Here is a 26,779-nt window from a genome sequence, read left to right as displayed (position 1 = left end):
CAGACCTAAATCTAAGATTCCATGTTCCGTAATAACCACAGTTATAACAATAACTGATGTCTACATACCACTTTAAGTTCTGCATTTTCCCTTTATAGAAAATGAAGATCATAGATCATGATTTCTTCTCTACACCCCCCCACATGCACACACACATGCACACATACACACACACACATATACACACAAGTCCTTCCACCATTTTCACCATGGGTCCGTATCCTGATCTAGGGAAAGTGTTCTACAAACTTCAAAGTGTTATGTACATGTCAGTTTTATTATTTATTATTTAGTTAATTATGTATTATTTAATAATTATTATTTATTCTTGTGGGTAGTAGTATTCTCCCGTACCTCCTCCACAGAGCATCGTTTTCTATTTTGTGGATACTACAGCAGCATTCCGGCCGTCCTGTTATCCCTTTGAATTCCGAGCTAAGCTGCCTCCTTTTCTCATCTTGATGCTATCTGAGGATATACTGGTAAATGTTTAACAACCAGCTATCTGGGGGGAAAAATGTACACGACACACTTTAAAGTTTAATCTGAATTAATAACATTCTTCTCCAACACTTTCTTATATCTAGACCAGTGGTGTCAAACTCAAAACGGATCCTAACAGGCCATACGCTGCCTTAGAAAACCTCAAATTAACCTTACCTATGTTGTATTATATTTTAAAGAAACAAACATTTCCCAATTACATTTTCATCTGGTTTAGGCTGCAATGGAGAGCCTGCTGAGAGTCTGAAACCTCTGGTCTAGATAATCAACAAAAAATAAATCAAGCCCTGATTCATAGTGTTTGTTGATTTCCGAGGTATAAATATATGCTCACACTGAAATTTAACCGCCGGCTGAATTGGCACACACCAGCTCTAGGACATCACCGAAGACGTCCTATAAGCCATCGCTGGAATGTCCTATAGCCGACCTCCACCCATCTCTCCACTGCCCTTTGGGTCGGCCACAACTTTGATACTTTAGACTAGAGACTGGAGTATTCCAAGTGATGCAATAACACAGCATCTTCAGGAAGACATTTTTATCAAAAAGATGAGGTTTTTGCACAGGGGACCAGTTTGGAATAATTAAAAACTGCAGTTTCCCAAGTGGTTCTAGCCTGCTTTCTTCTTTCTTTTCTATATTGAACAAATCCTCATTATCAATCTGCACTGTCTATAACACACACACATTTATACACATATATGTGAATATATTATATATATATTCATATGGACTGATGGACTAACTCAATGGATAGGTTATCCAACTCCACACAGAGTCACAGGCTCTGTGACATAGATCTTAGAGGCCTTATAGTTCAAACTCCTCTTTTTTTTTTTAAGGCAATTGGGGTTAAGTGACTTGCCCAGGGTCACACAGCTAGTAAGTGTCTGAATCCAGATTTGAACTCAGGTCCTCCTGACTCCAGGGCTGGTGCTCTATCCATTGTGCCACCTAGCGTCTGCCCCCCCCTTTTTTTTTAAAGATGAGGAAATTGAGGCCAAGAAGTTATGTGACTTGCCTACAGTCACACAGGTAGCATATGACAGAGGCAGGATCTGAACCCACATCCTCTACCTCCAAATCCAGGGATCTTTCCACTGGGGGAAGTGGAAAAGATTATAATCTGAGGGAAAAAAATGAGTTTTTTTACCTCTTTAGTTTTTCCTATGTGGATTGTCAGGGAGGTCTCTTTTGAGGAATCACGGATTTTTAATGGTTTAGAACTCAACACAACCAGCATCATGCCAACTATTAACATGGTGGTCATTGGAGAAAGACATCATAATTAGAATACTTAGAATTAAGCTAAGATTTTTAGATGGTCACAAAACAATGTGATTCTTAGTACTTTCTGTCCCCTTTTCCATCAGTCAGTCAATAAACATTTATTAAGTACCTACCGTGTGCCAGGCACTGTGCTAACTGGTCACTGGTCACTTGGAAGCAGAGGCTGGGGCGCCCCAGGTTAGATGCTTCATGGCCAGCCTACTGCTGGTGACCAAGCTGGGCTGGTCCTCAGCAAGCAGACCCATTCTATTGGCTTTTTGCTCAGAGACTGCAGTCTGCTGACATAGTCTTTCAGACCCCCTGGTCCACAAGAGGACGTGGTAGGGGACAGAGAGCTGCGCTCTCTTCCAATACTATACAATAAGTATATTGAGATGAGACACCTCAATATCCTTGGGCTAAATGATGTCAGAAGGGAAGTGCTCTCACTACTGAGGACAAAATACCTACTGGGTGAAAGAGTCCTGGCGGTCAGAGAGCACAGGGTTTTTGAGCAGCAGAGACCCAGTCAGTCTTACTGCAGCACAGAGTGGGACAGAATGATCTCTGCTAGAAGGTGAGGAGGTCTGGTGCCAGTCTGTGGCAGGCCTGATGGAGGAATTTAAGCATTACTTGGGAGGCAGCAGGGAGCCATTGAAGATTCTAGAACAGAGAACAGGCATGAAGGGACTCATGGACCACAGCACAGAATATGGGGAGGGATGCCGTGACTGTTCTCATTAGCTCCATCCTTTCACCACCTAGGTAACAAAAGCCCCTCCCTGGTCACATGGGATGGGGAGGATGAGGTAGGGCGCTGCTGAGTAATCCCACTGGAGATGTAGACTGCTATAAAGGCATTTTAGGGGCTTTCTCGATTAAAAATGAATTATCTAATTAATACCAGTCCTTAATTGAGCTGCCTTCTCTTTCCGGGCCCCCAAATAAGCCCGGTAAGGCCAATCTGCTGGGGTCTAAGCACTTTTTTCATCTGGGTTCTGATCCCCAGTGATGTCATTTGTAATAGGACACAATGTAAAGGGCTCTGGGTAAAGAGCTATATGAAGGGGAGGGTACAGAAATGCTACTGACATAAGGGAATCAGGGAAGGATTCCTGGAGGAGGTGCTTTACATACATTATCTTGATTCTCACAACAACCCTGCAGGGCAGGTGTTTTTATTATCCCTATTTTATTATCCCTATTTACTGAGGCTAAGTCGATGTCACGCAGCAAGCAAAGTGTCAGAGGCATAATCTGAACTCAGGTCTTTCTTCCTTCAAGGTAAACACATTCTAGACCTAAACACAGCCTGAGTAAAGGTATGGAGGTGGGAAAGGGGTGTCGGAGATTCAGCAGAAAATAAAGAATCCTATAATGGGCAAAAGGATACTGGGATCCTAGGCTCAGTTCTGCCACTAAACCTGTAGAATTAAAGGGGCCGGACTAAATACTGACTCTACAGGGCTATGAAATTCAAATTCTGCTCTGCTCCCAGTGTCCTCCCTCTTGGTTCTCCCCTCTTCCACCCTCTCCCACCCCCCCAGACATTCCCTCCATGCTTCTGGTTTCATTCTTCCTTCTCCCAGCAAGGTTTTTCCCTTTTCATCGCCCTGTGCTTCATTCAAACACTCTTGTACCGAAGCCTCCTTCAGTCTCTGGCCCAGGGCTTGTTTTCAGGCCTTGGCAGAGAGGCTCCCCTAAGAAACGACCGAAGCTTCTGGGCTCGTCAACTGGTATGAACACAGAGTGAGTGTGAAGAGGATAATACTTCAAAGTTTGCTTTAGTTTCCCCCAGTGACTCAGAAGCACAGAACGTTAGTGCCATAGGGGACTTCTGAGGTCATCTTTTCTAACGCCCTCATTTTACCAGCGAGAAAGCTGAGATGGCCTCACTAACTTCCCGGTCATACAGCTATTTATATTTATTACATAAATATCAATATTTACAGAATAAATTTATTCTATAAATAAAAATCATCCATAATTTATATGTAAACATTAAATATTATAGAAATATTAAATATAGTTATCAATAAATATAACTGTATATTTATGTAATACTTATGAGATGTCACATAAATGTACATATTTATATTATATAAATTTATTGTAGAAATGTAAATGTCTATTATATAAATTTATTATAGAAACACATATATTTTTATTATATAGATTTATTATAGAAATAGAAATATTTATTATAGAAATTTATCATATACATGTTTATATTTATTGTATATACTTATATAAACATATTGCTATATACAGTTGTTATATAAATATCTGTTATATACATATTTATCTTTGTTGTATAAATGTTTATATTTAACACAATTTATTGTGTAAATGTGAATATTTATATTTATATATGAGGTTCAACCCAACTCTTCCTGACTCCAAATGCAGGGCTTTCACCACCAGGAGGTTTCTGGCCTCCAGGATGCCCAGAAACAAGCAGGCCTCACAGTCTGCACGCCTTGTCTGCATGCCCCAGAAGCCACTGGCTCAGACAGACCTGCTCACAGCAAGTGCATGCTTTCTGCTGACTCCCAGGAGAGGATGGCTAGGCTCACGGGTGGGGAAAGGGCGCTTGAGGTCCCTCAACCCGGCGACCCCTGGCCCTCTCCAGAGAGGCCTCCAGAGACTCGACAGGCCGGCCAAAAAGCCCCAGGAGAGGAAAGGACAGGAAGGGAGAAAAGGCCCAAGGGGCCTGAATGGAGGGCGCCTGAGGTAACCAAAGCCTACGCTCCCTGCCCAAATGACTCAGGCCCCTCGTGGCGCAGCTTTCCTGGTGCTCTTCTCATCAGCTGCAGCCCACCGGCCCACGGTTCCACCTCAAGGGCCGCTGGACAAGGGGACAGGAGCTGCCAGGCTCTGAACCTCCCTGAGGAGGGGAACCCCAGCAGCAGCTCCCAACATGCAATTAGACCTAGAGGAAGGGGAAGGTGTGAGTGTACGCCAGAAGGGCCAGATGAGAAGCCAGAAGAACAAGAGATCCTTCAGGCTGAGTCGTAGAGAAGTGGGCTATGGCCCAAGATCCACCTCCCCTCTCTGCGCCTTCGCTCAAGCTGTGCCCCATGCCTGGAAGACCGTCTCCCCTCCCCTCTGCTCCTCCCTTCAGGACACTCATGCCATATCCCACAAAAGGCCTTTCCTGATTTCTTAGTCGTTATACTCCTCTTTCCCACCCCCAAACTCTTTATTTACCTGTTATTTTCCCCAGTAGAATGTAAACTCCTTGACAGCAGGAATGATTTCATTTTTTCATTTTGTTTTTGTGTCTTCGTTGCCTAGAACAATGGCTGTCATACAACAGGTGCTTAATAAATGCCTGTTGAATTGGGAGATCCACATATCTAGGAGAGAAAGAAGCAACATTAAGAAATGATGAGTTACCCAGTTTGGTTGAAATAGGGAGGACACCGCCATGAGCCTGGAAATGTAAGTTCGATCCAGAAGGGCCATTAAGTGCCAAGCTAAGCCATCTGTATTTTACTTAGTAGGTAACAGGGAGCTACAGAGGACGGTCGAGCATTCAGTAGGACCCATGTATTAGGAGGAGTACTCTGAAAACAGGATGAGAAAGAAGAAACATGGTATGATTGAAAGAGCTGAGTCTGAAGTCAGAAAACCTGGGGTCAATTTTTTATTCTGCTACTTAAATTCCATGACACTGGGCAAGTCACTTAACTTCTTTGGGACTCAGTTTCCCCATCTGTAAAATAAAGGGGTTGGGCTAAACTCCAAGGTCCCTTCTAGCTCTATAACATACAAACAAACAAAATCTATGAGCTTGTTAAAAACTGGAGTCAGGGAGGACATTTAGGTAGCTATAGACTGGTCCAGGTGAGAAAAAGAGCCTAAATTTGGGTGATGGGAGTGAGAAGAGAAGGGAGGATGGGAAAACTCCACTTGAGATCGAATCCACAGGATCTGGCCACTGAGTCAGAGCAGCCACGAGAGAAAGAGAAAGTGGAGGCCCCCTGTCCTTTCCATCTTTTTGTTCTGCCATGTTCTAAGGTTCCCCACCAAGACAACCCAAGAATAATAGTGAACCAAGGAAACTGTGTTCCACTTGCTTCCCATCGAGGAACAATGCTAAGGAGAAGGGGGAGAAAGGGTCCCTGAAGGCCCTGGCTTTAAATACAGATGCCATCATCACCACCACTTCCCCACCCAATGCCCACCTTCCTGACTCATCACTGCAAGCAGAGAATCACATCCCGAAGCCCCCACTGATTCCCTCAGTGTGACCGCCTGCGTCTATTCAACCCTGCCGGTCTCCAGAGATGGATGGTAGGGAAATGGCGATTGCTCTCACTGTAAACACAGCATGGGGCTGGCTTCCCACATTCCAGCACCTTGGCTTCATTTCAAGCTCTACCATTTAGCTGACCTCCTGTCTTGCTCCTGGCTCTAGGCCTTAATTACCTGAAGGTCTGAGGGGTGGGTCGGAGCACTCAGCCATCTGATCAGGTTGGGCCAGTGAGTGGGAGGGAGGGGCTCCTAGGACACCTGGCTTCCAGTCCTGTGAGAAGGTGAGGCCCCTGCCCCACACAGATTTCCAGTGGAGCCCATTCTGTGTGGACATATCACTGAGATTTGCAGAACCATTGGGATAGAGTAAGATAAGATGGTGGAAGCAGAAATCACATCGACCAATCTCCAGGTACTGACCTCTCATTCTACTTGAGAATTCTACTTCTGAAGGGCATTTAAAGGACATCATGGCCTGGCTCAAAACTTGTTCATCTGTAAAATGGGGAAAACACCTCCCGCCTTCCAGAGTTGTTGTGAGGATCAAATGAGATAATGTTTGTAAGGCCCTTTACAAATCTTAAAGAGCTACATAAAACCTAGTTGTTATTATCATTATCATTATTATGATTTATCATGGAATCCCAGCATACCGGTATTGCTGTAAGACGTGAGCGTGAGAGCAGACAGTATGGTGGCCATGGTGGTGGGGGCTCCAATGCCCCTCGTGTGTTTGTTATACTTGGCATTTATAAAATTATCGCTTTCTTCCACTCCCACACATAACTTTGCCTCTCCTTACAATACCCAGTTAACCCATGTCTATTGTCTCAGAAAAGAGGGAGAGTGTCAGAGGATATGTTACCAGCAGATCCCTGAGGATTAAAAAGAGCAGTGATAGGTGATGCCAGGAAAGATGGGGCTTCTAGGACCACTCCTGTCAGGGCCCTGCGGCACAAGCTTATTTGTTAAAGTCACCTGAGCTCAGACTCAGTTTCTTCATCTGTAAAATGGAGGGAGTACCTACATGATAATCAACTGCTGAGCAGTAATTAAGTACCTACTATGCTTGTTATTCTGCTAGGCACTGGGGACAGAAAGGCAAAAATGAAACAGCTCCTGCCTGCAAGGAGCTTACATTCTCTTGGGACAGGAAACATACACGTGCACATGCATGCACACACACGTGTTTGTATGTGTGTGCATGTGTGTGTGTGTAAATAAGGGGCTGACCTGAAATGGTAGGAGGAAGGAAGTGGCTGGGAAGCACTTGATTTAGAGACACCGGTGTGCGTGTTGAGATTCACAGATTTAGAACTCGCAGCATCCTTAGAGGTCCCTAGTCTAACCTCCTGGTTGTTTTTCTCAGACTCAGATGCAAAGCCAGGAGCAGGAAGAAGTTGGAGGGAGGGATTTCCATTCAATGCCAGGAAAGATTTTCCCAACCATCAGACCATCCATAAATGAGATGAGCTCTTTGGGGAAGTGGTGAGTTCCCCGTCACTGACTGAAGGCAGGATGACTGACCCCTTGTCCAGCTGCTATAGATGTAATGCCTACTCGGGTGCAGGTAGGACAAGTGACCCGGGAGGTCCCTGCCAACTCTGAGATTCTTTGATTAGGCAATTCTGTCTACACTCAGTCATCTACACATTACCCACAAGGCTTTCACTGTTTGTGTTCATTTTTACCAATCTTCTTCAGGAGCCGCGTGGTGTCTCCTATCATTGATGTGATAGACTGGAAGAATTTCCAATATTATCATTCTGTAGACTTGCAGCGAGGGGTCTTTGACTGGGAATTAAATTTCCACTGGAAACCTTTGCCAGAGCATGAGAGGAAGGCACGCCAGTCTCCCATCAGCCCCATCAGGTAAGATGCCATTTCCCGGCATGCTCTGCTGTCATCTTTAGAGCATTAGCAACTGCTGGGAGAATCCAGCGTGAACAGGAACACACTCCAAAGGGATGTGGCAGCCCTTCTTTTGTTGATCTCAAGGGCAAATACCCTGGAGCCCCCTTCTACAGAATGGTGCCTGATGGCAGCCAGCTAAACAAGTCATGTCTTATGCTCCTGCTCACTGCCCAGCTTTATGCTGGGTGCTTTGGGGTCAGGCATGAGGTGGGTGCCCCTTGGACCCTGCTCTCTTCCAACATTCTGAGCTCCTGGGACTGACCGATGCTGGGAACAAAATCAGTTCCTCTCTCAGTTTCATCTAGACCCAAGGAAAAAACATTGTACTTAAAATCAAAAGATCTGGATTGGAACCCTAGGTCAGTCACAGCAAACTATGTAACCGTGAGCAAATCCCTTTCTCTTTCTGGGCCTCTCTGGACCTTGGTTTCCTCTTCTACAAAATGAGGACATCAGACTAGGTGACCACTGGTATTCCTTCCACTTGAGTCCTATAACCCTAAACTGCTCAAGTTGAAGGGGATTCGCAGACAGAGACCCACCAGTGGTTTATGCCATTCCTGAGGCTTATGAATCTTCTCACCCAGGTGTCAAGGGCATGGGCCTGCTACCTTTCTCTGCATTTCAACAGGCCCCTACTGACCACCACTATGTGCACAATACTTCTTGCAGGCTGCTGAAAGACAGATGATAGAGGAGAGGATAGAGCAGAGAGACGACAGAGCAGATGTAGACAGGATATATAGATGATAGATACAGAGCAGATGGAAAGACAGATGAGAGAGAAGACAGAACAAAGACAGAGTAGGTAGGTAGAGAGACAGATCAATCAGTGGATATAGAATGAACCAACAAGAACTGACTGTCCTTCTCTAACTCTTCTGGCTGGAGACGGGATCCATTTCTGGGAGCAGGAGGGCTAGCCCCTCCACCAGGGCTCTCTCCAGTGCCTCACCAAGGCAAAGGTGGGACTGTAGGCTCCTAGGGGCTACAGCAGCAGAACCCAAGCTCTGGCCACCCCTATGAGGGAAAGGCTGCGTGCGGGTCCAAGGACAGGCCAGCCCTGGCGAACCTGGAGAGGCTCATCGCCAGGTTGGCCACTGGGTAAGGAGTTTTTTGGCCATGGCCATTCACAAAGCCTGTGAGTAGAGAGCTTATGATCGGAAGAAGGACTCCTAGTGACACAATCACCTGTCCTTCAGTGTCAGCGTGAGATAATGTAGCACCGCCTGCCTATGGGTGCTGAGGATCTCAGAGCAAAGGGGGGAGTTTTAGTCCCTTGGGCACAAGGACTGTATAGTGTTTGTCTCCCCAGCACTGAGCAGCATTTTCTATGTGATCAGCACCTAATAAAGACTTGTTGAATGAGTGACCTGCTGTGGGGGGACAAGCCTTTCTAATACCCTCCAAAGAAGGTAGCTGAGCTCTCCATTCTGATATAACGCATCCTTCTCTCCCTCTTCTGCAACCAGGAGCCCCGTGGTGCCGGGGGGAGTGGTGGCCATCGATCGGCATTACTTTCAAAACACTGGAGCGTATGATTCCCTCATGTCCATTTGGGGGAGTGAAAACCTGGAACTTTCCATAAGGGTAAGAGGTGAAGAACACGGGCTGGGCTTCCACCAGGATTGCAGAAGCACATTTCTGTGTTTTCAATGAATGTACATTAGAAAAATCTCAGGGCTGGGTGGGTGGGTAGGGCACATCTGAAATAGAGTAGGTGCAGGGATAGAAAACCGTAGGCATCAAAGGAGCCCACCATGCCCTCTCTGCAGCTTCCACATCTTCCAGAGGACCTCTGGACGATCACCCCCCTCCCCAACACTACTGCCAGGACTCTTAAAAGAGCAGACCGCCTCCTCTCACCCCACCCCGCTGGGCACCCTCCTCCCCCACCACAGCTCCAGTGCAAGAAATTCAGCCCCCTGAAGATTCTAATTTACCATCCCCTCTCTTCTGGGACTGTTTGTGATTTGTTAGACTCTTTTTCTTTTCCCCTTGACATCAGGTATGGCTCTGTGGTGGCTCTGTGGAAATCCTCCCCTGCTCTCGGGTGGGGCATGTCTACCGCAACCAGCCCCCCAATGCCTCCCCTGACCAAGAAGCGGCCCTCAAGAATAAGATCCGAATTGTGGAGACCTGGCTGGGCTCCTTCAAGGACACCTTCTACCAGCACAGTCCCAAAGCTTTCTCTCTGAGCCAGGTAAGGAAGGAATCACTCCTTCACCTGCCTCCATTTATCCACTTCTCCTTAGAAAGGGTCAAGGAAGGGACTGAGCGAGTCCAGAGAAGTGGGGAGAGGGGCAGCTAGGTGGTACAGTGGATAGAGCACCAGCCCTGGATTCAGGAGGACCTGAGTTCAAATCCAGCCTCACACACATAACACTTACTAGCTGTGTGACCCTGGGTAAGTCACTTAACCCCCACTGCCTAACCAAAAAAACAGAGAAGTGGGGAGAGTGCCCACAGATCCCCACCTGCCTCCACTTGGGATGTCACAGGATCACAGAGCTTGAGAAGGAAGGGACCTCAAAGGTCACCAACACACCTCTGTCCTCCTACAGAAGGAAAAACCGGGGGACGAGGAGCTTAAGCGATAGGCTCAAAGTCACAGAGGTAGTCAGGGGCAGAGGTGAGTCTTTCTGACTCCTTCTACCACACTGCTTCTCATCCTGCCTGTGATGTATCCTTGCTTGTAACACACAGGCATTCCAATAAAATGTATAATCTGACAGCCACCAACCCTTCAAAGCTCTCCAGTTCACCGGCCCCCCCCAAGGAGAGAATTCCCAGGCAGACAGCTGGACTGGGAGCGATCCTGTCAGCCAACAAGCATTGACTAAAACCATTCACTATGTGCCAGGAATAAAAAACAAACAAAAAATAACCAAAGTGAAACAGTCACGGGGCTCAAAGAGTCTCTGCTTGGATATTTACAATGCTGGCCATTCCTTCAGGATAGCAGAGCTGGCCACAACAGTCATCCACATGGATGTGGCTGTTAAGATTTACAGTACCCTTTACTAACAACCTTGAGTGATAAGTAGGACAAATATTGGTATCTTTTTTTACAGACAGGGAGGCTAAATTTCATTGAGCCTTTATGAGGTGCTGGTGGCCATAGAGCCAGTAAATGTCCATCGGCATGCATTTATTAAGCACCAAATATGTGCCAAGCACACAGGGTGAGTGCATAGCTATAACTGGCAGTTTTGGAAACCTAAGCAAACCCACCCAAATGGTGCCTCTAATTCTGCTAAGGGGGTGAGGCTCAGAAACCTGAAAGGCCCTGTGGGAGGCCAGGGATAGGAGAAGACAAGAGAACTTTGCCTGGGGTACCACTGTGAAGGAGAGGGTACAGGCCCTCTGGTGGCTTAATATTATAGCCAATTATTCCTGCCAAGTAGATTCTGAGGGGCAGTGTGGTATAGTGGACAGAGCTGGCCTCAGAGTCAGGATGACTTTGGGGGCTCAAGTCCTGCCTCTAACCTATATTGGCTGTGTGACTCTGGGCAAGTCACTTACCTCTCACTGCCCTCAGGTAACTCTGAGACTCCAAGTTACACAATTGCTACTGATTTGAATTGGTAAAATCAGGAAGCTCCCTCCACCCATTAAATTACAGGTCTGAACCAAAATAAAACAATGTAGAAGCTAAATTCTGTTGTTTCTACTCTGCTCCAGAAGGACTGCAAGTGTTTTCAGAGCCTTCAAAATTCTGTGCTCTGGGGTAAAGCACCAGTTGCTCCACCCTAGTTATGGCTCTCTGTGAGAATAGAATTCAAACCCAGGTGTCTAAGCTGCAGCCCCAATGCTGTTTCCACCCTACCACACTGATTCGCAATTCCTGAGCTACTGATCGATAACTTCTCTCTTTTTCTCACAGCTCTGGATAAGAAAGTACAGTGTTTGCATGTCCACCAGCCTGTGGACAGGATTTTGGCTCAGATTTTTCTTCTGGGTTTGGGGACTTTTTCTTTAGGCAACCAAGCGTTATATTGAGCAGACACGCTGAAATGACACACACTTGGCAAACACATGATGTTGGCATTGATTTGAAATGTGATTATCATTCAAATAATTTACAAAAGTTCACATGCCCACTCTTCCCCCAGCCTTCCATTAGGAGGAGTGCCCTGGTGACTGACATTCAGGGCTCCTGGACAGAAATAGAGGCTGTGGGGAGGGGGAGAATCAGGAGGTGGTCACGGGTCCTTACAGCCAGACTGACCTGCCTTAGGGAAATCCTCCGCCCCTCTCTTAGGAGGCTGCTTGGTCAGAGGGTGTTTTTGTTTGTTTCTGTGCCATCCCACAAGGCTATTCTCCTGCCCTCTGGCTACCTGGACAGATAAGGGTCAGTGTGCTCCAGCTAGGAGAGATTTCAGAGATCATCTATTCAGAGCTCTCCACAGGACACATGAGGAAACTGACGACCTAGCATTTTAAGAGGCAAAGGGACTTGTCCAAAGTCACATTCGAAGAACTAGGATTTGAACCTGGACTCCAGTGAGACATCATGGCATCATCAAGGCGTAGTGGATAGGGAGCCCTGGGCCTGAGATTCAGAAAGACCCGAGTTCAAGTGCCTGCCTGGGCAAAGCCACTTACCCTCTCAGTGACCCCATGCAGTTCTCTAAGATGTCAAGTGCATTGGGAGACAGAGGTCTGACATTAGGAGTTCTCCAGAGGAATGAAATACTCAAACCAACCCCCCACCCCGAAAATGAACCAGCGCAGGTGTTTTTGTACCACTTGATGTTGCTTACCTCCTAGCTTAGCTCACGCTGCACCATTTACTAGTTGTGTAATCTTGGGTAAGTCATAAGATCATGGATTCAGAGCTGGAAGGTGGAGATGGCCTCTTCACAAAAGAGGAAACTGATGTCCAAGCGCAAAGCTTGGGTCAGTGGCAGAATCTGAACCCAGGCCCTCTGACTGGGGGCCCACTGCACCACACAGCCCCCCTTAAGCCATGTGAGCACCAATTCCCTCATATGCAAACACAGCCTTAGCAAGCTGCCCTGCCTCCTCACAGGGTGCGGGGAGCTGTTGAAAAGCTCTGAAGCCTTACACAAATGCAGGGTGTTATTATTTCCTAGCCGCCTTTTCTTGGATTGCCTGCTTATTATAAGGTGCACTTTTCTCTTTTACCTACGGGAAGCCTGACAGTCTCACCCGAGGTTAATTTCCAGTTTCTGCAATGTCACTCATTCATTCATAAGGTGAAGGGAGCCACCTACTGGCCAGTAGGAAGAATGCATCTGAAAATAAATTCAGCCAGCCTTTTTTGCGGGGCTTCCACACACCAATTGTATTTGTCTTAATTTTACTCTTACTTTTGCTTTCACCAAAGTGCTACATAGTGTACATTCATCATCATCATCATCATCATCATCATCATCATCATCATCATCATCATCATCATCATCATCACCACCAGCACTAGCAGCAGGAGCAGCAGGCATGGCCCAGTCTTATACCTCTGGATTTATTTACATAGACTAGATTCAGTCTCGGGGCCCTATCAATAATCGTGCTCTTTCTGAATCATTCCTCCACCCGGGATGTCCCCTAAGAACCTCAGGATCTACCCTGTGTTTAGAACTCAATGGCAAAAGGGAAAAGGCCATCAGCTCCCATGCAAGCACCTTGGCTAACAAGACATCAAACAGAGGATGAAACAACCCCCAAAATAACATCCTTCCCTTCTAGTAGGCCTCCATCCTCCAGGGGCCTGAACCTAATTCTGTATCTAATCCCGCTTCACATCTAACCCCTGCTTCTAATGCCTATCAATTTAGCCCTATCCAGCCCTGTAAACCTGTCCTACTGTCCTTGTGTTCAGGCCACCCTCTGCCCCCAAGGGGAAACTGCTCTTGGCTCAGAGAGCCAACCTCTCTCGCTCTAATGAGAACCACCAACCCATGGACCTCCATAGTACTTATAATATTACCCTAGTTTGGAATCCCCCTGAAGGGGAAAGAACTCAGAGTTCAGAGTTCATCTCCTTCACCTGAACAACCACAATCCATGCAGTACCAGTAAAAGGCAGGGTCTGGGGTCCTTGACACTAGCTCCCACCTGGTTCAGCCCAGGACTTACCTCTCCTAAGGCCATACAACTTGCTACCGGATTCCCATGGTTGCCTCTAAATAACCGGGGTTTATTTTTGACTGGCATCTCTGGTTGCCTCAGATCTCAGTTCCATCTCTGGGTCACTCCCCCTTTTAAAAGCCTAGTCTAAAGGTATAGTGCGGTGCTCTGAAAATGGCCTTGAACTAATCAATTATTCTGCAAGCCAACAATTATTAAGCACCTTCTGTGTGTCAGGCACTGTGCTAAGCACCAGGGATACAGAGAACAATAAATACAAGGTCTTTGCCTTTCTACAAGGTCTTTGCTATTCATCTGGCATTAACTATGCTTCCTGTGTGTTCCCCTCCAGGCTGAGAAGCAGGACTGCAGTGAACGGCTTCAGCTGCAGAAAAGATTGGGTTGTAGGACCTTCCACTGGTTTCTGTCCAATCTCTCCCCGGAGCTGTACCCCTCTGTACACAAGCCAGGATTCTCTGGAAAGGTAAGAGTTGACCTCAGGGAAGGACGAAGGGCAGAAACAGCGGAAAATGCAATCAGTCCATGCATCCATCACTTGTTAAATGGCTGCTATGTGCCTGATGCTGTCCTAGGTGCTGAGGATACAGACTCAGAGAATGAAGCAATCTCTTCTCTCAAAGGCCTTGCAATCTCCTGGGGGAGATATGTTCATGGATAAAAAAATCCAGGATGCATACAGAAAACAATACATGTTACGGGGAGGAGAGCTGGCTAACAACCGGAGGAATAAGGAAAGGCCTCTGAAAAGAGAGAGTCTTTGAACAGAGCCTTGGAGAGAGCTAAGCACTCCAAAATGGGAGGGAGAACATTCCAGGCAAGCTCAGGGAGGCCAAACAAGAATAGAATGACCATGTTTGTGTTGGTCTGCAATCGTACAATTCTGGGCCAGGGGACTAGAAGGCACCTCACAGGCCATACTCTAGTCCATTCTCCTGGTTCCTGATGCTAGGTCTATACTAGAGACCCTGGTGTGACTTTTCACAGAGCTCTGTCTCCAGCCCTGGCTACTCTGGGGGCTCAGTGTTTTAAGTACAGCAGGGCCCCACAATTAATTCAGAAGGAAGCCTCTCCAAGCCTTTTCACTGTGTAGGGTTCTTTCTATGTCTGTGTTTTTCCATGAGTCCGTCTAGGAGGAGTCACCCAAGACTCGGGAGTCTTTCCTCTGTTTTGTTATGCTTTTGGTACCTCAGAAGTACTACTGTAACTACCAGCATGAACATCAGTCACCTCTCATACTCACTGACTGAAAGGTGCCCCTTTCTGGCCATCCACAGACTTCACAGTGTCTTCTACGTAACTGCTAGCATGCAAGTACATATGAGTAATGTGCTGTGGCCAATTTACACTCACCATGCTTCTTTCTTTCTATCACTTTTGGTTCCTTATAATTGGATTCTTTTGATATACTGGTGTTTTATGATTTGTATGTTTAATTTTTGTCTTTGGATTCCCAGTATCTGGCAAACAGTAGATGCTTAATAAATACTCTTCTTCATTGATTTGAGACCATTTGAATCACCAGGAGAACATTCATGTTAAGAGGCAGGATTCTGACCCGCTGAGTGAGCAACGTAGAATGTTTAAAAGCCTGTACAACTTCCTAAATGCAGCCCAACACAATCACTGTGTCTTTCTCTTCTCACTTAACTGAGCCTACAGTTCCCTATCTGTGATGACTGTCCAAGATTAGATGGACATCCAGAGAGATAAGCAGACTAAATTTATGGGTCACCTGGTGAGCTACACATCATAATCTGGGCAGAGGGCATTTGTCATCCACTTTCTTTTGGCATGTGGATGGCCAGACCAATCTCTTGTTTTACTGAGGGGTTCCACTGTAAAGTTTTTACTTTGCAGCATTTTGGGGAGGTTAGAACAACATCATGCAAACAGGAGCCTTTAGAAAGCCTTGCCATAGATATCGCCTCTGGGGGGCCAACACAGAACCTCCACATTCAGATTCAGCTGCTTGGTGCTCACTTTAATCATCCAGAGAGCCCCATCTATGACGGGGAGAGCCCATGCAATCGCTTCTCTCAGTGCCTGGACCCAAGGGCTTTGGCTTGATCCTGCTGGGTGTCTGTGAACTGGATTTCATACCCCAGAGATTGCACGGAAGAATAAGAGGGGCCAGTCCATAAAAGAGAATTTCTGGGTTATTATTGGCTTGCTTGTCATCTCCTTGTCGACGACTGTTTTCAGCTCTACAATTCTGGAGTTGGCTCCTGTGCAGACTGCGTCCTTGGAGGGGCACTTCTAGGAAGCTGGGTGACGCTCTCTCCCTGCAGTGACAGCTGGCAGCAACAGGTGAGGGGGCGGTCAAGCAGCTGAACCTTGTCTTTGGTGCCCCATCATTTACCACGGGACCTAGAGACTGTGCAGCCCAATGCCCTGATTTTAGGGATGAGGAGACAAAGGCTCAGAGAGGGGCCAGAATGTGCCCCTGGTCCCATAGGAGCAGGGATTCCAGCTGAGGTCCGCTGACTACGGGGCTCATTTTCTCCCTCACTACAGCACATGGGCTCTCCCTTTTGACGTGTCCTTACTCCTGCCTATACACACATTCAGAGTCCTCATGCTTCAACACATACTGAATATCTGGCCCCCTGCACAACAACGCCCCACGTGACGTGTCCTGCTCAGCAGTGCCCCATGGCCAGACCTTCTTCCCACGTCAGAGCACAAGCACCAATAATGACAATGACGTCTTTCATGTGAATTGAACATTCGTAAGCTATGAAGCCCCTTTACAAACACTGCCTTGTTTCATCTTCCCACCCCATCCCACTCACAGAAGTCAGGAATGTGTGATTATCCCCCTTTTACAGATAAGTACATTAAGACTGAATTAAGAAGTGAAGTAACTTGCCCCAAAACACACGTCCATTAAATGGCAGACCCACAGTAGGTAGAGGGAAAATGAACCTGTGGCTTGGAGTCAGGGGACCTAGCTGGTTCAAAGCCCACCTGTCACTGACCACCGATTGTGAACTCAAGTGAGTTACTGAGCTTCTTCAGGCCCCTGTAAAGTGAGGAGGTTCCAGATGGGCTCCAACGTCCCTTTTGGTTCTAAACCCATAAGCCTCATATCCAGGTCTCCTGACTCTTCACCCAGGCTTCATTCACTTAACCTTACACCACTGGTCTCCTTCCTAATAGATGGGCAAGCCAACAAAGAGAGGTGATGAGATTATAAAACCTGACATCTAGATAGCATTTCAGAGTTCTTCAATGAATTTTCACATGCTTATCACAGCACACCCTCAGAACCTCCCTAGGAGGTCACTATTATCCCCATTTTACAGGTGAGGAAACTGAGGCTCAGAAAGACTGAATGGCCACACAACCAGTAGTGTCTGGATCATGGCTGTGCTCCTACTAAGTTGTGGTTGCCTCTGGCAATCCACTCCCTTCCTCTGGGCCTGTTTCCTCATTTGCAAAATGAGGAAATTGTAGCCACTGACCACTGGGGGTCCTGTCTAGCTCTAAACCTATGGGTGGGAGTAGGATTTCTCTCTGTCAGTCACAGTGAGATGCATTTCAGGAGACCCTGGCCAGTCTGCCTTGGGAGACAAAGTGGTTTGGAAGCTGTCTCAGCAGCCACACTTTTAAACATAGATAGATGCAGAGATAGATAGAAAGATACAGAGACACAGACACAGATAGATAACCTCTGTCTTTACATCGCTTTCATTCCTGAAAATTTCCCTCCCTTTCCCTCAACCCAGCAGTTGTTCAGTTGTTTCTCAGTCCTATCCAACTCTTCATGACCCCATTTGGCGTTTTCTTGGCAAAGCTATTGGAGCGGCCTGGCATTTCCTTCTTCAGCTCACTTATACAGAAAAGGAAGCTAAGGCAAACAGGGTTAAGTGACTTGCCCAGGGCCACACAGCTAGTAAGTATCTGATGCTGGATTTGAACTCAGGTCTTCCTGACTCCAGGTCCCGCATACTACCCACTGTACCATTTAGCTCCCTAACCCAGCAAGCCATTTCTTATAATAAAGGATAAAAAAGAAGAAAAAAAAAAGCAGTGTAGCAAAATTACTGAGCGCCTCCATCTGGGCAACCCAGTTAGTGAGCATGCTCTACCTTGCAGAGCCTGGAGTACGGCAGCAAGAAGCAAATCAGCTGTGGAAAGACACTCTGCTTTGATGTGAGCCAGGACGGACGGGTGATTCTTCAGAACTGCACGGAGGAGACTCGCTCCTTCCAGAAGCAGCACTGGGATGTTCAGGAGGTATGGAGTCAACCCAATGTAGAAATCTCTTCTCTGTAGCTTGGTTCTCTCCTTTTCGTTCACCAGGTTAAGTTACCCACAGTCAAAAGGTAAAATGAATGCCCTTGGTAAATCCGAATATCCTTGACTTTGTTGAAGAAAGGCACTAGCACGTTAGAATCTCGGGATACTTAAGAAAGCTCTGATCCTGAGAGTGAGTGGTTGAGGGAGCGAAATCGAATGATGGAATGGGATGTTAGGGGCACAGGCAAGGACATCTTCCCCGCCAAAATGATCTAGACATCTCTGCAGCCTGGCTTCTGCCCTCACCATCCAACAATGTGGTGACTGATATTGACTCTCTCCAATGCTACCGGTGATCTCTTGTCAAATCTGATGATCTTTCTCCAGTCCTCCACTTTCTGGACCTCTCTGAGACATGTGACACCATCAGTCACCTTCTCCTCATGGATAATCTATGTTCTTTAGTTTTGGGGACCCTGCTCCCTTCTTATCTGTCTGACCACTCCTCAGTAGTCTCCTCTGCTGGTTCTTCATCCATGGCTCATCTAACTGTGGGTGTCCCCTATGGCTCTGTCCTGGGATCAACTAGGTGGTGCAGTGGAGAGAGTGCTGGGCTTGTGGTCAGGAAGACCTGAGTTCAAATCCAGCTTCAAACACTTTCTAGTTATGTGATCCTGAGCAAGTCACTTAACTTCTGCTTGTCTCAGTTTGTCCAACTGTAAAATGGGGGCAGTAACAGCACCCACCCACCAACCCCCATTTAGAATGGAAGCTCTTTGAAGGCAGGGATGTTTTTTGCCTTTCTTTGTACCTGAGCACTTAGCACAGGGGCTACTTAAATGCTTTTGACTGGACCACTGTCCACTCTTCCTCATGCCACATATCCAACCAGCTGCTCAATGTTGCTGTTTCTCCCTCTACCCATCTCTCACCTCCACCCCCTCCTCTGCACTCACATAGCTGCCACCTTAGTTCAGCCCCCTTCCCTTCTGCCTTTACTGCTACAGCTTCCTAACTGGTCATCCTGCTTCCCCCCTCCCAGTCCATCCTCCACACTGCCCATCTGACCATGTCACTCCCTAGTCTATAAATAGACTCCAGGGGCTTGCTAATGCCCCCAGCATCAACTGCAAGCTCCTCTGTTTAGCTTCGAAAGTCCTTCACAACGTGGCCCCAACCTCCCTTTCTGGCCTCATTGGGCATTTCACCTTCTCTGATACTCTACAGGCCAGCATTCCCACTGACCCTCAATACAGCTCTCCGTCTCCCAGATATCCCACCTGCTCCTTCTCATCTAAAATGCCAGAGCTTCATTCTTTTAATGTAAGGCTACGATCATTAATCAAATACAAATACTCATGAAAAGGGAACACTTTCTGCCGTTATCAGTCATTTACACTGCGTTCCAGATCTCTCCTTGAGATCTCACTAGGGAGAGGGCTAAAGGATGACAGGGCTTAGACAGGTTATAACAGGTCTGGACTAGAGCTACCAGGGGAAGCAAAGGGGATAGTGTCTCCAGGACAAACTTCACCTACGGTTTAGTTTGGCCAAGACACAGATGAATTGCCAACACTATTTCCAAAATGTTTTCTTGTAATACACGAAAAACTACCCTTCTGGCCATAATGCCCTTCCCAAACACTAGGTTACCTTAAATCAAGAGGCAGGGTGCTATGTCTGAATGAATGCAGAGTTTGGGATCTTAGGATCAGGGTTAGAATCATGGCCTCTGCCACCTTCCCCCTGAATGGCCCTCATCAAGTCATTTAACTTCTATTTAATAGTCTCAAGTTTCCTCAACTATAAAATGGAGAAAAATAATAACACTCACCTCCTAAGGGTGTTGTGAGGATCAAATAAGGCAATATTTGTAAAGTGCTCGGCCCAGCCCAGCACACAGTAAGTGCTACATAAATGCTAGTTAGTATTGTTGTCTGAGTTGCTCACTGAAAGCAATCAGAACTTCTACAAAGCTATACAATAGTGACCAGCCCATTATTACTGGTGGTGAGCTCTATTCTTCTTCCCCAATGTCTTTTCCTTTTTCTAAAAAATAAATTTATGATTTATTTTTAACATTAAAAAGAATGTGAGTTCCAAATTCTCTCCCTCCCTTCAGTTCCTCCCTCATCCACTAAGAAGGCACGCAATATCCTCCCATGATTTAATAACAACAACTCAGCTGGCATTCATCAAGCACTTACTATGTGCCAGGCAAAAAACATTCCCTGACTGCAAAGTGGCCAAATTCTATAATGGGGACAATTACAAACAACCGTGTGCACCCAAGACACATACAGGGTAAACTGAAGGTAGTTCCTAAGAAAAAGCATTAGCCTTGGGGCGAGGTGAAGAGGATGGACAGGGAAAGGCTTCTTGCAAAAAGTCAGATTTTAGCTGGGACTCGAAGGAAGCCAGTGAGCCACAAAGCAGAGAAAAGGAGGGAAACAAAAGGTTTAATAAGGAATTAAGTTTCTGATTTTCTTTAATAAGTGGAAAATTCAAGTAGGAAGCTGGTGGGTGGGTCTGCATCAATTTATTACAGGAATTTTAGGCAAACAAGGTACTGTTGATTCAGTTTTCCAAGAAATGAACAAACCTCTTTTGGAGGCTGAATCAGCTAAATGAAATGAAGTAAATGTAACAATGAGTAGAAAGAGTATTTTGGCTGTGTTAAGAGCAAAGGTCTGGTCTGAATCTCTAATTAACTGGAAATCTCCACTAACTATTACTGTGCAATCATGACAATATCCCTAAGGGGTCCTCTCTAATCCTGAAGAGCTTTCTGAGTCATCAGAGGAAGATTCAATTAGGTTTAGTAACATTTTAGTCCTCTACAAAAGTGGAAGACCCTAGGTTCCTGAAGAGTATACGAAGACCCCAGGGTAACCAGTAGGCAGAGTTGACGAGAGAGAGTGTTCCAGACATGGCGGACAGGCAGAGAAAATACCTAGTCTGGAGAGGGAGGGTCTTGTTTGTGGGACCAGAATCTTTTATTAATAACCACAACACTGACCAGGCCAAATCAGAGTTTATTGTATTTATTATTTTGTTCAAAGTTAGCATAATTGTTGGAAATACCCTTTTTGCCCCCTTTGATCATGAGGCAGTATAGCACAGTGGGTAGAGTCCTGGACTTGGAATCAGAATATTTGGGTTCAAATCCTGCTTTAGACACTTAATAGGTAGGTGACCCTAAGCAAGTCACTTAACCGCTGCCTGCCTCAGTTTCCCCATCTATAAAGTGAGGAAGTGGAACACAATGACCTCCAAGGTCCAGCTCTGAAACTATGATGATAATGTGACAAATGAAATCAGACTGAATGGTTTAAAAAAAAAATCCTGAGAGGAAAAAGCCAGGTCACAAATTTTTGTATTTATTTTTCTGAGTACACGGTTCCCCCCCAAGTGAACCTGTCTCTTTGTTTCCCCAGTGTTTAACAGTGCCTGGCACATAGTATATGCTTCATGTTTATTGACTGACCGAATAGATAACAGGTGTTGATAGATAATTGATAACAGAACATTTTAGGAGACAGCTTAAGTTTTGATCTTTGGATTCCTGGTGCCTGGCACAGAGCAGATTCTTAATACAGGCTTACTGAATGGAAAAATGAGGTGGGAATACTTTCTTTTTTTCTAGAATGGAATGATTGTCCACATCCTTTCGGGGAAATGCATAGAAGCTGTGGAGAGTGACCATGAGAAAAACTTGTCCTTGCAACTGTGTGACGGGAAAGCCAACCAGGTATGGAGGTTTGACCACATGCATGCTGTGGATCAACGATGAAGGCCGGAAACACCAGACAGAAGCTTGCCCTCGTGTAAGGCCCCAAGGTCCTTGAAACAGCCCAAGACTCAAGCTCTTCGGTGGCTTGGAGCAAGTCACAGCAAGATGCAGTGAAGAGCTCGGGGTCACAAGACCTAGGTTTACATCCCAGCTCTATCATTTCCTGACCATGGGATGTTGACCGCCGTACTTCCTTCTTTGGGCCTCAGTCTCCTCATCTGTAAAATGAGAGGGTGGGAGAATACAGCCTTTGAATTCCCTTCCAGCCCTAAGTCTACAATCCTATAAAGCCATGAGATGTCCAGGAAATGTCCAAAATCTCTAGTTGTGAATCTGACGTCAGTTTAGCTGCATAAGAGGATCAATACTCTTCACTACTGTGAGAAAATGAATGTATAGACAGGTACTTCAACTGTCAGGATGAAAAGACTGTCCTGTCTTAAAACCACACTCTTCACATTTGACATGAGAAAGGAGCCTGAACATCTATCTCTGGCTGTGTCTATACAGACTTTAGCTTAAAAAGGCCCAGGCCTCCCACTGTATCCGGGGTCATCTGCAGTAGTCCTGACCTGGTTCTTGCCACTGGACCCAGGTGGCCCCAGAGGACAGAGTGAGGCTGGTGACTCTGCATAGCCCTGCCTCACTTAAATACGATTCACCTGCAGTTCATGACATCACCTTGCTCAGGTGACGGTCCTCTTTGCAAATGAAGGACAAACAACAACAGTCATGAAATGAAGTGAAAGAGAAAACATGTTTTGTGCAGTGAATCCCCTTTCTGTCCAAATATGGCTGCCCACATGGCCCTGAGGAAATCCCTTTACCTCTTTTTGCCTCAGATTACCATAAAATGAAGGGGCTGGCCTTAGAGACGACTGAGGTCCTTTATAGCTCTACGTCTGTGAACTTAGGATACTCTGCCTAAGTCCTTGGGAAGAAACAATCAAAGGTTCATGTTGAGAGGGAAGAGGAGCTGTGGAATGGGAGTGAGAGGGGATAGGCAGGAGTCAGCAAAGCTTCAAAGTGAGTATCTGGCTTAGCTGAGTAATCAAACCTCAAGCGAATCATGAGATGGATCTAGGACAATGCTGATTCAAATCAATGAAACCTCCTTTCATAAAAATGATGATAGCTGGTACATGTCTAGGGCTTTCCTATTCACCATCTCCCAGCATGCTCACTACACCTTGTGAAATGGGCAGTGAAGATACTGGTATCCTCTCGGTACAGGCAGGGACGACTAATCAAAGTCCCCTGGCGATTTGGTGGCAGAAAACCGACGTCTTTGACTCCTGGTCCAATGTTGTCTCTACCAAACTCTGCAGCCCCTTCAGACTGTCTGTCTCCTCTCTCTTCCCCTGCGCCTAGGTTTCCATCTCTCTGCCCTGCCCTGGCCCATGTGAATGAACCAAATGTCATTTGTTATTCCACTTTTAACCCTTCTCACTGAAGGGAGAAAGCAGGGCTGGGCAGTCAAGGCAAACCATGAAACAACACTGTTTCTAATGCTGTTATACATACAGCTCTATAGATTATCAAGAGTAATGAATCTTCTATGTATGCACACATAGATGTGTGTATGTATGTGTATTTATATATACATACATATGCATATATATATATATATATATATATATATATATATATATATATATGTACAGTCACAGGACGGGCAAGAACGGGGTTCAAGTCCTGCTTCTGACCCATACACAAATCACTTAACCTCTCAGGGCCCCATACAACTCTCTCTCCAAGACTAGTACATAGACACACACATCACGGCAGGTCTATGTGTATATATATGGATACTGGCAGCCACGTGTAGTGGATAAAAGGCTGGCCTCAAAGGCAGCAAGACCTGGGTTAAAGCTAGTGCATATTAGCTATGTGACTCTGGACAAGTTATTTAACCTGTCAGCATGTCCAAGAGACATTTCTATACCTACAAGTGTCGGAATGGGTGCTGACCTGCATTTGTAGAGGGAGTTTTCTCATCAGGAGTTCCCTATTTCAATGAAATCATGTCTGAATCCCCTCCCCCTCAAAAAAAAACAACCATACAGTTGGCTACAAAGTTCTAGCCTCTATTCTTTTGGGTACAATGAATACATATGTAGAGGAAAGCTGCTGATGGTCAAATACTGATTCATCCTAAACAAGAAAGAGATTCTTGAGGATTTGGGTTGGAGAGGAGTGGTAGAAGCTCTCAAAGGAAGGAGCAGGTAGATGCCCCCAATATGGGCAGGAGGGTGGCCATATTTAGCATGGGGTCTTGGGAACCACTGCACTAGAAAGTGGCTGGTGAATAGAAGGTGCCTAATAAATGCTTGTTGACTTGACTTCATTGGGAAATTTCTCCTCCACATGACAATGCACAAGTTTTGCTTAAATACACTGCTAGATTATCCTGCTTCTTCAAAACCAGTATGCTTAACTTGAATGAAATGATCCGTCTCTCCCTAAAATGGAGTACCACCCCCATTGCCATGGCATGAATATCTGAGTTTGGAAATTTCCCTCCAAAGATGTCCATCTTCTGCAAGAAGTGAATGAATTTAATGTATTTCAAATGAGTAAAATCAGATTTTTATGGGCTTGAAGGGATGCACTACTCTCAGCTTCTGTCACGTGGACACATTACTTTTCCAATACATGTTAAATATTCAGTCCATTTCTTCTTCCTTGTATCATGCTCCAGATGGCCTTACTGTATCTTCAAAGGAAAAATCATTGCACAACAAATGCCTTTTCCAGGCTTTAGATTTATCTTGGTTTAAAAGGAATCCTGAAATTCTTAGCAACATTTCCAAAACTTGACTTTTGAAAGATGGCACAGAAAATTCTGTCACAACTACAAGGTAGAAGACAGTCAAAGGTAAAGAGTAAAGAAAGAAAAAAAAAAGATTTCTAATTTTTACATGAATTTTACTGTTGGTATTTTATGTGTTTGGACCACAAATTACTGGGTTAAATTAATATAATGAAATAAAAGTTTATTTCAATTGTATCTTTTGTGGTTAACAGTAATTGAGCAGAGGATACCAGTGGTTATTTGGTAGAAAAGAACAGAGTGCTTCTTGGTCCACTCTGTTTAACTAACACTTTGACGTTATTTTTAAATAGAAATGGTCTTCAATTCGGAATATGATAGTTGCTTATTGCACCTTAAAAAAAATTAAAGGGCAGCTAGGTGGCACAGTGGATAGAGCACTGGCCCTAGAGACAGGAAGACCTGAGTTCAAATCCAGCCTCAGACACTTGACACTTACTAGCTGTGAGACCCTAGGCAAGTCAAAACCCTGAATGCCTCACCAAAAATAAATAAATAAATTTTAAAAATTAGAACTTCTGATCTATTCTAGAGGGTTTTCTTGGTTCATTGTTGCTGTCAGCTTTGACCTGGGCTCCTCTCCGTTTGTTAGTAAGTCAGTTTTTTCTTTGCTGAGCTCCCTCTATCACTTAGAGGGCCTCGAAAAAGTCCAGTAGCCAGTCTCCAAACTTAGAAAAGGGAGTCAGGCAAATTTCAATCACCACATCTCTCTCTACAAACATCAATCACAATCCAAGTCACATGTTTAAGTGGTCCTTTTAGAAATGTGGTTTATTTAGACCTGCTTTGATTTTCCTACTAGTTTTATGCAAAATTTTAGCATAAAGCACAGGTATTGAGGGCATGTAACAGAAAGATGATGATGTTGATGAAGAGAGACAAGTGCTGGGGATCGTGGAAGATTAGGAGAGGAGAAACAGACAAGGAGAGAAGACGGGAGAGACAGCCAGGGGCTGGGGACCCAGGAATCACCAACAAATGGTACAACAAAGCATCTACGGCCAACGCTTAGGATCGTGCTTCTGATTTCACAGCAATGATGCTAATGCAGCAAACCTGCATGGTCTTGGAAAGTCTGTCAGTATCTTCTTATTCCTCTTCCAAGTCTGACACTCCAGAGGGATTAATTTTTTGCTCTTTGCCCAGTGACAGAACCCTCCTTTCACTGCCATCAACCTTGGTCCTCCGCTCTTGTTCCAATCCCAAGATGGCTCCACTTCCAAGGTGCCACATGTTCATGATGGCTAACTTCAACTGGGCCCTCAGTACTAGGGAGAAGTTCTTTTATTCAATTCTTTCTACCTCTATCATACGTTCTGCAGAAATTGTTATAAACCTTCTCTTCTTTCCTTAAATGCCCAGCTTGAATGCCCCTATGTCTCTTCCCTCTGAGCAGATGACCTCAGCATCTACTTCACTAAGACTAGTTTCTCAAACCAGCTTTTTCTTTTTTCCTTCTTTTTTTCTAACTTTCACGAGGTTATTTACTTCAAAGACGAATCAAGGGAAAACAATACCAGTACGTGCCCTCAATAGCTCTGGACTTTCCCCTATACCACAGTGATCACAGAGAGAGAGCAGGTTCAAAACTTAGCACAACTCTTACATATAAACGGGGTCCCACTAAGTTTACATCTGGATGTAGCATGGGTCTCAGTCACTCTTTCCTGCTTGGAACATCAATGTTGTACTGGCTGCAAACCTGGATGGACTCTGAAACACCAGGATGCCAGGATGTCCTCCTGACCTTTCGAAACTCACAAGGTCGGTGGCTCCATTCCCTTCACATATAACAGGACAGAACAAATGCAGAGGCCAAAGAGTGAGGCCTGTTACTCTGGGCCACA

At 45.6% G+C, this 26,779-nt stretch overlaps 1 protein-coding gene across 1 annotated transcript in view; it reads left to right on the top strand.

The window, feature by feature from the left end:
• Positions 1–25,109, top strand: part of GALNT15 (polypeptide N-acetylgalactosaminyltransferase 15) — a 48,087-nt gene extending 22,978 nt beyond the window's left edge. The window contains exons 4-10 of the mRNA XM_020987227.2: positions 7,741–7,908; positions 9,423–9,540; positions 9,959–10,153; positions 14,396–14,527; positions 16,267–16,371; positions 18,163–18,303; positions 21,953–25,109. Of these exons, the coding sequence (XP_020842886.1) occupies positions 7,741–7,908; positions 9,423–9,540; positions 9,959–10,153; positions 14,396–14,527; positions 16,267–16,371; positions 18,163–18,303; positions 21,953–22,099 (1,006 nt within the window). The 3' untranslated portion in view covers positions 22,100–25,109. The remainder of the gene's footprint in view (positions 1–7,740; positions 7,909–9,422; positions 9,541–9,958; positions 10,154–14,395; positions 14,528–16,266; positions 16,372–18,162; positions 18,304–21,952) is intronic.
• The last annotated feature ends 1,670 nt before the right edge of the window (positions 25,110–26,779 follow it).

Source organism: Phascolarctos cinereus, unplaced genomic scaffold, assembly GCF_003287225.1.
Source record: "Phascolarctos cinereus isolate Bilbo 61053 unplaced genomic scaffold, phaCin_HiC Scaffold_1;HRSCAF=81, whole genome shotgun sequence".
Taxonomy (NCBI): Eukaryota; Metazoa; Chordata; class Mammalia; order Diprotodontia; family Phascolarctidae; genus Phascolarctos; species Phascolarctos cinereus.
Note: the sequence above shows the minus strand (reverse complement) of the source record. Positions and strands in the feature narration are given on the sequence as shown.